Here is a 12946-nt window from a genome sequence, read left to right on the forward strand (position 1 = left end):
CCCGGTCCGACACATTAACTGTAATTATGAGCCCGAGCCCAATTTAAAGAGTTGTTTGAACTGCAGAAATCTGTTTAGAATAATACAACAAGGACGAAGCATGTAAACTGCGCTGTTTGTTTAGAATGGAACTGATCGCAAGTGGATCCGAATGAAGAAACGTAAAAAAAAAAAGAAACAATGATGAACAACATATTGTTGTCACTGCCCACGACTTGTTTAAACTGCTTCCATACCTCCGACTTTCCTCCACACTTGCTCAAAGTTACAAAAAAAATAAATAAAAAATTGCTTGATCAAGGCCCGAGGATGTGGTGGAAAATAACGGCTCGGGTCGGGCTCGGGCTTGGGCCGAGAATCTAAACTCTAACACAAGTCTCAGATAGAGTCCATCTCATGTTGAACACAGGCTGAGACTGTGAACCTGGAACTCCCAAACACAGATCAGTGTTTCCAGGAGCCAGTCATGCACCAACGAGCGTAACCTCGCACTAACACACACGTTTTGGCACAAACCACACGTTTTTGCATGTTTTACCCTATTTACTATTTCACATGCACTCCATATTACTGATGCTTTTAAAACTGACCTGGTGTGTAACATTTATGTGTCCTTGCCCTACCAACCCACATATTAAAAGTGCACCCATCCATCATGGAGATAAAAATGACTCGGATGATCAGCGTTGCTTCCTCACTGTGCGGCCCATAGAGCAGGAACACTAGAGCCTCACCGGTTACTTCCTGTTTAGCGCTCCACTAACTTGAATGGGGATTAAGTGATTTAATCGTGTGATTTTTGTAGACTTTCCAAATGTTTTCAAACCGAATGGATCAAATTCTGACAGTGGAACAAATCATTTTTCGGGGATTGTGACGCTCAAACAAATGTCTCCACTGATTTACAGACGTCTCTTTCTCAATGTACATCTGTGGGAAAAAGTAGTTTGGGCCAGAGGACATCACGTGACGGACCAGGAGTTGTAATTGCAATTGTTTGGCCGCTTCAATTTGCTTCAAAGCCCTGCACACTTCCTGGTGGCCTGCTACCAACCAGGCAGTCATCTGTATGTCAGTCATCATACAATTTTAACATTTACAACAATGAAGGTAGACATAATGTTTATTGTGATCAATTTCACTTTTCTGTACATTTATTTTTATTATTAACAGAGAGTACAGTAAATGCAAAAAACATTTCTCCAGCATGCTTTAAAAATGGTTAGCATTTGTGTAAAGCACCTGATTTCTCCTGAATGGACTAAAAACATGCAATATATGAGGTACTCTAAGAGTTAAATGAATGACAGGTCAACTTTCCCATTCAAAGACTCGGTGTTCTACAAACTGAGTTTGTCCAGTGCTTCCTGGAAGGATGTTCAGTTAGCTTGTTAACATCAAGCCTTCCCATGCAGTTGCTTTGCAATATTTACAGCAGTGTTTCCCCCAAAAATATTTGCATCTTTCTAATGAAAACAACTTCTTGCTATTTCCGTCTGTCTTTCTGTTGCCAAGCTCCTACCAATGACCAATGTACACTACCAGTCAAAAGTTTGGGGTCACTTAGAAATTTCCATTCCACTCCATTATAGACATAATACAGTATAGTTGCATTGTTTTTTAAACCAGGGCAGCAGTTTTCAGACTACATTATGTGCTTACATAATTTCAAAAGGGTTCTCCAATGTTTTCTCAGTTAGCCTTTTAAAATGATATCAGATTAGTAAACAGAATGTGCCTTTGTAACATTGGATGAATGGTTGCTGATAATGGGCAATGTAGATATTGCATTAAAGATCAGCCACTTCTTTCTACAACAGTCGAGAACCCTATTGCAATTATGTAAAATTACTGATATTAAAGTACTGAGTGAAGTTTATAAAGATTGAAGAAGGCAAACATGACGGTGATGTCATTCACGTGCATGTTAAGTAGCCATGTGGATTTACCGCTCCAGTGGAGAGGATGCTTTGTTTACTGCAGGCAGCAGCTGAGTTTACAAGAATTTGTACAAATTTCTAGATTCATGTAAAACTAACAAAAAGTTAGACTAAAAACCGACAGCTTTTGTTTAAAAGATTTGCTGTATTGCAGAGCAGCATGCTGTGGTTGTCTAACAGGGCGGCGATTAGAGAAGCTGATATCGCTTTCTACATGTTTATGCCTGTTGAACAGGTAAGTAAGCATTGATAAGTATTGGCTTTTACTCATGAAGGTTTTATTGTACATTACTGTAATAATGAGCGTAGCGTTAGTTCATCTGCACACTGGGCCGTTGATAATCTTCTCTGTACCGTTTCCAGTTAGGTACATGTTGAACACACTCTGGGCCCTATTTTAACGATCTGAAACGCAAATATCAAACACCAAACGCGTAGCTTTGTGGGCAGATCTCAGGCGCTGTTGCTATTATACCGGCGGGATAAATGACTCTTGCGCCCGATGCAAATCTAAAATGGGTTGGTCTGAAGTAGCTACATTACTCATAGGTGTGGTTTGGGAGTAACGTGCAATAAACCAATCAGAGCGTTATCTCACATTCTCTTTAAAAGCAGGCATGCTTGTTCCATGGTGGATTGCTATTATAATGGCGGATTTGGCGATGGCGGCACACACTCTTAATACATCCATGGGCGCACGCTAGGAGCGGTTCACAGCCAAGAAGACCGACGTTTGCTATTGATTTTTCTTTTTGACAAAATGTAAATAAAGAAATGTCACAAAAACATACTTTCCGATGTTTTGGGCTCACTCTCACTGAATCACGAGGTTATGAATGCATGGTGATATTTTTGCAATGTAGTCTAACATTAGACCGAGATTACCTCACTATAGACGATGCAGCTCTTCTGTCTCTCCTCTCCCGTGCTGCTGCTGGGGCATTTTGGTTAAGTGGCATCGGCACATGCAGTTCAACATCACATCTCCTTAAGTTCTCTAAGATTTCCTCAATTTTTCTCAAATTCATTCCCTAATTTACCGACGTGAGTCTGTGGAGGGAAGAGTCTGCAGTGCGTCGGGTGCAAAATAGGAATGATACATGTGTCGGTGTACAAAGTCAATTGCGCTGGGTGCAAGATAGGGCCCTATACCTCTTCGCTCTGCTGTGTGTGTGGAGCGGAAATCGGCGTTCAGAATTCACCCTATTTTCCAAAATACAACGCTTGTATCCAAATGAATTATGCTCAAATCTGCATGGCATTTTCACTGGTTTACCTGGGCGTAGTCCAGTGTGATTGGATCCTCACTCAGTTCAATTCTGTTCAATTCAATTTTATTTATAGTATCAAATTATAACAAGAGTTATCTTAAGACACTTTACAGATAGAGTAGGTCTAGACCACACTCTATAATTTACAAAGACCCAACAATTCCAGTAATTCCCCCAACAGCAAGCATTTACTGTGACAGTGGCGAGGAAAAACTCCCTTTAGGAAGAAACCTTGGTGGTGAGAAAAACCTCCTTTTTCTCACTCCATACTGTAACTAATCGGCATGTGAATAGAGCCGCAAATACGCAGGGCTGGGTTTGCACTCTCCCTTTGGAATGTTACCTGATGTGACTGAGTAATGTGAAAGGTTGTATTGTATTATCTAATTCACCTAATAAAAAAACATTATTTGGCAGTTTGCACCTTGGAAAGTGTAAAATATAAGGATTCTGTTAATATTTTCGCCACGCTTGTATGATGAAAACTTGTGAAGGTATTAATCTAAAAACATGACATCATTATTTTGATCCTGCTGAGCTCCCTCCGGCGGGGCTCTGCTCTCCAGAGGGTTCAACTACTGCTGGACGAACATACGTTTTGTAATTAAAACTAATTGCAGAGAAACAGTATTTTTAACTGTTCATGAGTGGGATCGCATATGGAAAGCAGATTGTCTGGTTGTTTGGTCATACAAGAGGGGGGAGTCTGAAGCCATTTATGCCTAGGATGTGAGCACTGACTGTTAATGCTAGTTCTCCCTGAGTCACATGGTGTACAGTCCTGTTTTTATCCTGTTATATGGCCAGTCCAACCCTATTCTATATCTTTGACGTTCCACTTCCGGGATTACTCCGTTGCCGACGGAAATTCCGCCGGATTTCACTCATTTAGGCCGGATATCCGTTGCCTTGGGCTTCCTTTGTGTTGGCGTTTTAAACTCCGGTGGATTTATGAGATTATGGTTAACTGCTCCTCAGATCTCTGCAGGGTAAATCCAGACAGCTAGCTAGACTATCTGTCCAATCTGAGTTTTCTGTTGCACGACTAAAACTACTTTTAAACGTACACATGTTCCACCAAAACAAGTTCCTTCCCGAGGCTATTGGTTTAAAGAAATGCCAATAAACCAGAGCATGTTTTTCTCCCATCCAGGAATGCTGTGTGGACTAGCCAGACCTTCCTTTGCAGCGTCGCGGTGGAGGAAGGTCTGGCAAAGCAGGACTAGTCCAACTCAGACTGTGATACAGTACATGACAGATCAACTACAGGTTGAACTTGAAAGGACATCCTCTGCTGGGCTTTATGTTTGAATCAGTGGAGCCTGTGTCTACCACTTAAGGTCCTATGAGATCCCAGCAACCTGGAGGGGGACATCTCCAGATCCCTGTTGAAGAATGGAGGAAGGATGTAAGATAAGGAGGACAAGGGAAGGAAGGGTGTAAAGGAAGGAGGAGGGAAGGGAGGCTGTAAAGGAAGGTGGGTGAAAGTGTAGGGATGTTCCTGAATCTGATATTAATTATAATTATAGTAATGTGAATTGTATATAAAAAAGAAGACTTTAGACTTTATTTTCCCCAAGGGGAAATTCTTTGTCACAACACTGTACAGGAAAGCACATTTACAGAGAAACACAAGTACAAACATAACAGAATGACATGCAGAGGAATAACACAGACAGGTAACAGGCAAAGTGGCAGTGTTTTATCTGGGTCTCTTGTTTTGGGCTGCTATGGATACAGGCACCAGGCTGTAGCCATAGTGAGCTCTCTTGCCCCTCACGGTCCAGAGGGCAGAAGGGTGAGATGGAGGTTGAGTGTGTTGTCTGGTGCTATTGTGGTTGCGATGCATGTGATGGCCTTAAAATTGAGTGTGGGAGTGGGGGGATCGATTCATTTGGCAGCAATGTGGGTACAGGTATGTGTTTGGCCCGGTTTGTGACAGAAAGCATGCTGAATAAACAGGTGGAACAGTAGAGCAGGATGGACTGGACGGGAGCGTGCCTATGTTCCCACAGCCCTATGTTCCCACATTTCTAAGATTTTTTTTCCAAAATTAGGCCCTATGTTCCCACATTTCCTTTTTCATAAATTTGTATCAGATTGTATCACCCTTTCTCCCAATTTGGTAGCCAATTACACCCAACCTATTATCCAGTAGCAATGGACTACATATGGAATGTAACCCTAACATAGGGCCTAATTTTGAAAAAAATCTTAGAAATGTGGGAACATAGGGCTGACCCCGACTGGACAATACTCTGGTACAGAGTAAGAGGAGATTGGGGAACATAGAGTCCTTTGAGTTTACAGATGGCTTAATGGCTACTTTTTTAAATGTCCTTTGTGTGCTGGTGGAAAGTGAGTCTGTTGTCTAGTGTGAGTCCAAGGTATTTAAGGCTGTCAACCATTTCAACTGTTTGGTTGTTGATGAGAATGGGCTGCTAGGGATATGGGGAACCTATTGCTTGTAGAAGCAGAACTTTTTTCTTTTCAAATATATTGAGTATTATTTTTAGGAAGCCCACAAGGAAACCTCAATATGCAGACGTTTACCTTACTTAAAGGACCAAACCAGTATTCTCACATGTTTTCTTTGTCGTTAGCAGCTATTAGTTTGGACATGAAGTTAACATGCAGAGACCTGGAACTGGGTGTAATGTGTCACTGAACAGTGCTGTATGTTGTGTAACAGCATTACACAGAAGACACACAATGCGCCAACATGGATGTGGTGGAGAGGAGTGTGTGAGATTGACAGCTTCTTAAAAAGTTGTTATCCAAGTTTTATTTTCATGTTAAGAAACAAAAATTCTTCCACAAACAGTAATGAGCTCAGATGAATAGATGAAACAGGAGTAAGACTAGAGCTAAAGTGTATAGAAACCAGAGGAGGAGGTGTGAAGGCAGCAGCAGGGCAGGTACAACAGGCTGAATACAACCTGTAATTATTATCCTACAGAGTTTACTTAGCCTTCCTCTCTCTCTCTGACACACAGTGCACTGTTTGTATAGACTGATAAGAGCTGAGCGAGAGAGAGAGAGAGAGAGAGAGAGAGAGAGAGAGAGAGAGAAAGGGAGGGAGGGAAGAAGGGAGGGAAAACAGTGCAGCTATAAGAAAGAAAACACACACAAGGGTGAGAAAGCCTTCTACAGAGACAGCAGATAAACACACCAGAAGAAGGACAGTAAAGGCTTAGAGAAGAAACGTCAGTTAGACACAGAAAGAAGAGCGATAAAGGGAAGAAGAGAGAGAAAACCGAAGGGAAGGTAAAGTGTGAGAGACAGAAGGAGGAAGACGTTTTGCTGCTGGGATCATGTCTCTGAATGGGAAGGTGGCTCTGGTGACCGGGGGGGCTCAGGGCATCGGCAGAGCGGTGGTCCACTCCCTGTTGCAGAGCGCTGCCAAGGTGAGTCCAGCTCAACCTCTTCATTTACTGACCCATCTGGGCCCTTCACAACTCAAACCGCTGTCCAGCTGAGCGGGCTATTATCTCCACTACTCCACCAGAAGCTGAGCCAACTGTCTGCTGAGGCTTCAACTACACAAACACAGCTTGACGTCCCTAACCACTTTAAAGCTATTCATGGAAATTTATGTAAAACATGTTGTCTTTACTGCTTCATCACATTTTTTATAATCATCCTTCATTGTCACTGCACTGCTGTATTTCTTTTTTTAAAAATGTTTTTAGGTCAGTACATTGAAACATGGCCAGTGTAAACTTGTCTTACATGAAGAATATTATAAATACACTGTGTTTTAATAATGTTTTGAGATGAGACAAGTGGCATTGTTTTGTAAACTAGCAATTATGCAATGAAGTAAACTTGCATTCTGAAGGCAAGAAAGGAAAAGCAAAAGGCTTTTGAAAGAGGTAAAGTAGTTTCTGAGAACTTCCTTCACACCCTGTGAAACTAGGCTATTTGCGGCACAGTGAACATGTCATTAGTCTTGTACTTTAGTTCCCTATGTGAGCAGTGTGCTACTGACTGAGCTGTGAGCTGAGCCACACTTGTCAAAGCATAGATCTAATGCAGACAGAAGCAGCACACTAACCAGAGCATCATCTCCTTTTATGTAGTACTAGGTTCTGCACAGATGGATTCAAACTATAGAGCCCAACTTCCTCCATCTCTGCTGTGTATGTGTGTGTGTGTGTGTGTGTGTGTGTGTGTGTGTGTGTGTGTGTGTGTGTGTATGAGAACTTAAAAAGTCCACCTGACAAACAGAGTTTGGTCTTTCAGGTGGTCATGGTCGACCTGAACAAGATATGTGGTGAAGAGAGCAAGGCACAGCTGGACGCCGAGTTTGGAGAGGGCAACTGCAACTTTATTCCATGTGACGTGTCCAATGAAGACGCGCTGCGAGGTAATATCGTCTGTAGGACTGACCACAATGCTTTAACAACACATATTCATTGTTGAGTGACACCACATGAAAACTTTAGAGATAAAGTTGCGTAATGTAAAGCCACTTAATATGACTCCAGCCTGCAGAATACAGTATATATATATATAGTGTTCACAAGAGGTGTGTACTTTGCCCTACCTCATGTTGAATGAGGAAGTGACTTCAACCAAATCCTTAAGGCTTTGGAAACGTTGGTGGAGAGTTGTTGTTCCCACTCAGGTGGTTCTCAGCGACTGGCTGCACTCATGGTCCAGCTGAGGCTCAACCAGTCGAGTCTTGCTTTGGAGTCACATGATCATTTATTTTACTGTAGTCTGTTCCAGTTTGGAGCGCTTCACTTACCTTCTTCTCTCCTGCAGATGTGTCAGTGCTGTGTGTGTGTGTGTGTGTGTGTGTGTGTGTGTGTGTGTGTGTGTGTGTTTGTGTGTGTGTGTGTGTGTGTGTGTGTGTGTGTGTGTGTGTGTGTGTGTGTGTGTGTGCATACGTGCGTGTGTGTGTTTGGGTGAGAAAGACATGAAGCAGGGATTATAGTGTGTGTAAGTGAATACGTGTCTAGAGTGAGAGAGGAACAGGGTTTCATTGTCTGACATTGAAAAAGTAAATCCCTGAGGGCTAACGGCTGTGGAATGCTGTTTGCTGTTGCTCCTGACTGTGTGATAGTACTGATGTGGACACACAGTGTGTGTGTGTGTGTGTGTGTGTGTGTGTGTGTGTGTGTGTGTGTGTGTGTGTGTGTGTGTGTGTGTGTCTCTAAGTATAGAAAGCGGTTTTTAGCAGGTTTTACCACCTCAGGTGTCTCCTTTCAACTGTTTATTTAACCCACTTATACCTCTTTCACACCACTGACCAGGGTTGGGCCCTGGTTACCTGATCAGGGTTCAACCCTTCTTTTGGAAATCTAAACCAAGCCAGTCTACATGGGTATATCTCTGGTCCTGAGAATTCAGATACAGCAATGTATAACAATTACCTTAATTTCTAGAAATGGGCGGGGCTTTACATGTCATATTCAGTGAACAGCTAACATTACATACTCCAGTCCAGCTGTACACCAGCAGAACTAATGTATTTTAGCTATTTGAATCTGTCATTGTACAGTACGGAGAGAGAAATGCAGCTTACTTTATGATTGTTTCACAGTGATTATGTTCTAAAGCACAAATATATAACCATCAAACACATTTTTGACAATTTTAAGATGAGGGGAGAACATTTCTCTTTGTTTGATTTCATTAAAAGTAAAGTTGGGCTTTGCTGTTGGCTTCACAACTCTTTTTAAAAAAAGACAAAGAGAAAAAAGAAATAGATTTGCACTCCCTAGGAGCCGCACTGAACTGCAGTCTGCAGATGTGTCTGGAGCAAGAGAGAAAGGGGGAGAGCAGCGGTGCCGAGAGAGTTAAACGACTACAGGTTTTTTTCAACCTGGACCCTATTTTCCTATGTTTTTGTGTGTAAGTGACTGATAGGAACAACAATCTTTGAAATTTGTCCAGTATTAAGCGTGAACGCTTTTGTTTAACCAGAAACAGCTCTGATGTCTCTAGCGCTAAACCCACCAGACATCATTTAAAAAAATAATACTTTTAGTGTGTAGAGCCAACATATTTTCACATGTAAATCAGTAAACTATTTGTTTATTTCAACCAAAACTAGAGTTATGATGGTTGGAAATGTGGGAAGACGAACCAAAACAGCTTTTCATAGTTTTATTTTGTTTCTGTCCACTTTGAACGAAGTGCTAAAATTACTGTTTATTTACATGGAGTCTGTGCTGTGACCCCGATATAACTGTGATTACTGAGAGAAGTCCCTGGTGAGGAGAAAGAAGACAAAATGTATTCATCCCGCGAGGTGAAATTAATTGTTAGTTATAACACACAATACACATAGGCCTGAAATCCACACATACGCCCAGGACCTGGATACCAGGATACATGCACTAATGGAGAGATGTCAGAGTGAGGGGGCTGCCCCTTGCTCAAGGGTGTTGAACCAGCAACCCTCTGGTTCCCAAGCCAAGTCCATACGGACTGAGCTACTGCTACTTTTTATTTATATAGGGCTTTTCATAGTACTAAAAGACACTTTACACTAAAACCAGTACATTAAGCACATTAAAAACAAGTGAAGCAATAAAACCAACACATAAAAACAAGCATATTGAAAGTGAAACAATGAAAACAGCAACTATTTTTTATTTTTTTTTAATTATTTATTTATTTAACCTTTATTTAACCAGGTAGGCCATTGAGAACAGGTTCTCATTTGCAACGACGACCTGGCCAAGAAAAGCATAAGCGTGCAAGACAACATACAGTTACACAATAAAATACAAGAAAATAGAATACAATAGGCTACATAAAGTGCAGATTAGGTAGGCATTACAAAGCCAGTGCAAAGGGAGGTGTAAGTAAGTCGGAGGATATGGGAAAGTGATAAGGTAATAACAACACAATGTACATGAATAGACAGTCTATAACACTGTTGAGATGTAGCGAAGAGTCAATATACAGTTAGTGCAAGTTGTGGTCTAGTTAGTGATGTAGGTCAGTGATAACACAATAAGTATGAAAAGACAGACTGCATAAATGTTGAAAGAGTCAGTGTAAGTATGAATTGACATACTATCTAAAATGCTGAAATGTGGTAAAGTGTCGATATTAGTTAGTGCAGAATTGTGGTCTAGATAGTGATGTAGATCAGTAGAGTGTACTAAAATTGTGTGATACAAAGGTGGGAAGTATTATCAGTAGATAATATGTAAGACTACTGTAGGTGTAAGGCTAATCTGAAGAGGTGTGTTTTGATGAGTGATTTCAATGTGTCCAGGTCATTACAGTCACACGTGTGTATGGGTAGGGAGTTCCAGAGGGAGGGGGCTGCAATAGTGAAAGCTCTGTCACCCCAGGTACGGTGCTTGGTCCTGAGTCGGATGTTTCGGGGGGATTGTGGCGGTGGAGCCGGTCTGTGAGGTAGGACGCAGCCTGGTTATGGAGGGCTTTGTGGGTAAGGAGGAGGACTTTAAACTGAATGTGTTGGGGAACAGGGAGCCAGTGGAGGTTCTGGAGGATGCGAATGATGTGCAGGTGATGTTGAGCAGATGTGGGGGAGGAGGTGGACAACAATGTTTTAGATGTATTAAAGTTTATTTAAGGCTTTCACAGATAAACCATAGAGGATGCTGTTGCAGTAGTCGATTCTTGATGAAAGGATCAGAGATCCTGCAGAGTGATGGGCGGAGTGTTTGATGTGGAAGAAGGCAGTTCTGGTGATTTGGTTGATGTGATGTCCAAAATGATTACCGAGGATGTGCGCGGATGGGGTGGACAGGGTGGAGTTGTTGACGGAGTGACCGAAGTTGTGGTTGTGTTTTTGTGATGGATTTGGGCCAATGATAATCATGTCAGATTTCTTAGGGCCCGAGCACCAATGACCGTAACCCTATTGAGACTGAGGCAATTATTATTACGTGCAATTAATCGCCTTATAACGGCCTAAACATACTCAAAAAGTCACCAAAATTTGCACACACATCAGGCCTTGTGAACATTTTAATATTTTAAGGGTTTCATAAATAGGCATGCAAAACTGTCATAACTTTCATAACTAACGAACCGTTTGTTGTAGAATCTTGTGTGACACGCCATTGCACTCAGCAGAGGGTTCCTTTTTCATTAGGGACAGCTTGCTATGTGGACCACGTTGGTTATCCCAACACCCGGAGAGGTGCGAGGGCCCGTCCAATGCTGCTTGCAGCTTTAATTGTAATTGAGTTGGAGGAGGTTAGTTTGCATCCAGGTTTAAAAAATGGATAGTGAGGCAGTCGGTCTGAGTGGAGGAGGTAACTGTGATGATGAATTTGGTGTAAATGTAGATCTGGACATCATCGGCCTAGCGATGGAAGTGGAGATCATGTTTTCGTTTATTTATGAGTGGCAGGATGTAGAGGATCAATAGGAGAGGACCAAGCACTGAACCTTGGGGGACGCCTTGTTACAGAAGAGCAGTGGAGGAGGTGCAGTTGTTGATGTTGATAAACTCTTGTCTGTTGGTGAGGTAAGATCGGAGCCAGGAGAGTGTGGTGCCAAGCCATGAAAGCCATGCTTTTCAGCTCTTATACAATCCTGTGTCAGTGTCTTCCGTCATTAACTGATGGCTTTTTGTTTCTCTGGAATAGATGCATTCCAGAGCACTGTAGACCAGTTTGGTCATCTGGACATTGTTATCAACAACGCCGGCATCAATAATGAAAAGAACTGGCAGAAGACCATACAAGTCAACCTGGTAAGATGAAAAGATGAAGACTTTCAAGTCAAGACAGTTTTTTACCATCAACAGACACAACACCCTTAAACAACAAGACACACACACACACACACACACACACATACACACACACACACACACACACACACACACACACACACACACACACACACGCACACACACACACACACACACACACACACACGCACACACACACACACACACACACACACACACACACACACACACACGCGCACACACACACACACACACACACACACACACACACATATATACTACTCTCTACTGTTGTACCCTTTTTCCACCAAAAGTTGTGTGCATGAACAGTAGCCAATAACGCATGTCTTTTTTTTCCCCACAAATGCCTTACAGCATATTAGGGCCATTGAAATAAAAAAATCTTACTGAGCCAAGGGAGGGGGGGGGTAATTCTCTGAGATTAATGTCCCAAATTTACAAGAAATAGTGGGGTTTTTTTTGTTAAGGAACAACATTGCTTCACTTTGCAACATTGGATCAACCTCACCGCACCAAACACGCTGCTTGCCGTGTATTATTCCACCTGCAGTGATGATGTGTCGTATTGTGTCATGCTGCACCACACATCACATTTGAAATGCACGTAGATTTAACCTAGCAATGTCCTTATCTGTCCATTGTGTTGTATTTCCAGACACTGGGTCCGGAATAGGGGGGGCAACGAGTTTTTGTCCACCAGCTTCCAGGTGTTATGGTAAATCTATTAACAAGCAGCACAGCCAGATCAGGTGGGCCCTGCCAAATGCGTCGGGAGCAGTAATGGGAATAACGGCGTTACTTTTTTCAGTAACGAGTAATCTAATTGATTACTCTTCCCATCTTAATAACACACACTGATTGCACATTAATCGTGAAATGCACATTATGCCCTGGGCAAAAGTGCCTATCCACGTCGGTGTCAAGTAATTCAAACTTACACAAACTTTAAATTACTATATATAATATATAATATATATATAATAAATCTGTAACATGTTTTTCTCAAATGTGTGCAAATG

The 12946-nt window shown here is 42.0% G+C and overlaps 1 protein-coding gene across 1 annotated transcript in view; it reads left to right on the forward strand.

The window, feature by feature from the left end:
• Window positions 1–6302: 6302 nt before the first annotated feature.
• hpgd (15-hydroxyprostaglandin dehydrogenase) overlaps window positions 6303–12946 on the forward strand; it is a 34609-nt gene continuing 27965 nt past the window's right edge. Inside the window, exons 1-3 of the mRNA XM_031293601.2 lie at window positions 6303–6618; window positions 7457–7580; window positions 11800–11906. Of these exons, the coding sequence (XP_031149461.1) occupies window positions 6526–6618; window positions 7457–7580; window positions 11800–11906 (324 nt within the window). The 5' untranslated portion in view covers window positions 6303–6525. The remainder of the gene's footprint in view (window positions 6619–7456; window positions 7581–11799; window positions 11907–12946) is intronic.

Source organism: Sander lucioperca, chromosome 4 (genome assembly GCF_008315115.2).
Source record: "Sander lucioperca isolate FBNREF2018 chromosome 4, SLUC_FBN_1.2, whole genome shotgun sequence".
Classification (NCBI taxonomy): Eukaryota; Metazoa; Chordata; class Actinopteri; order Perciformes; family Percidae; genus Sander; species Sander lucioperca.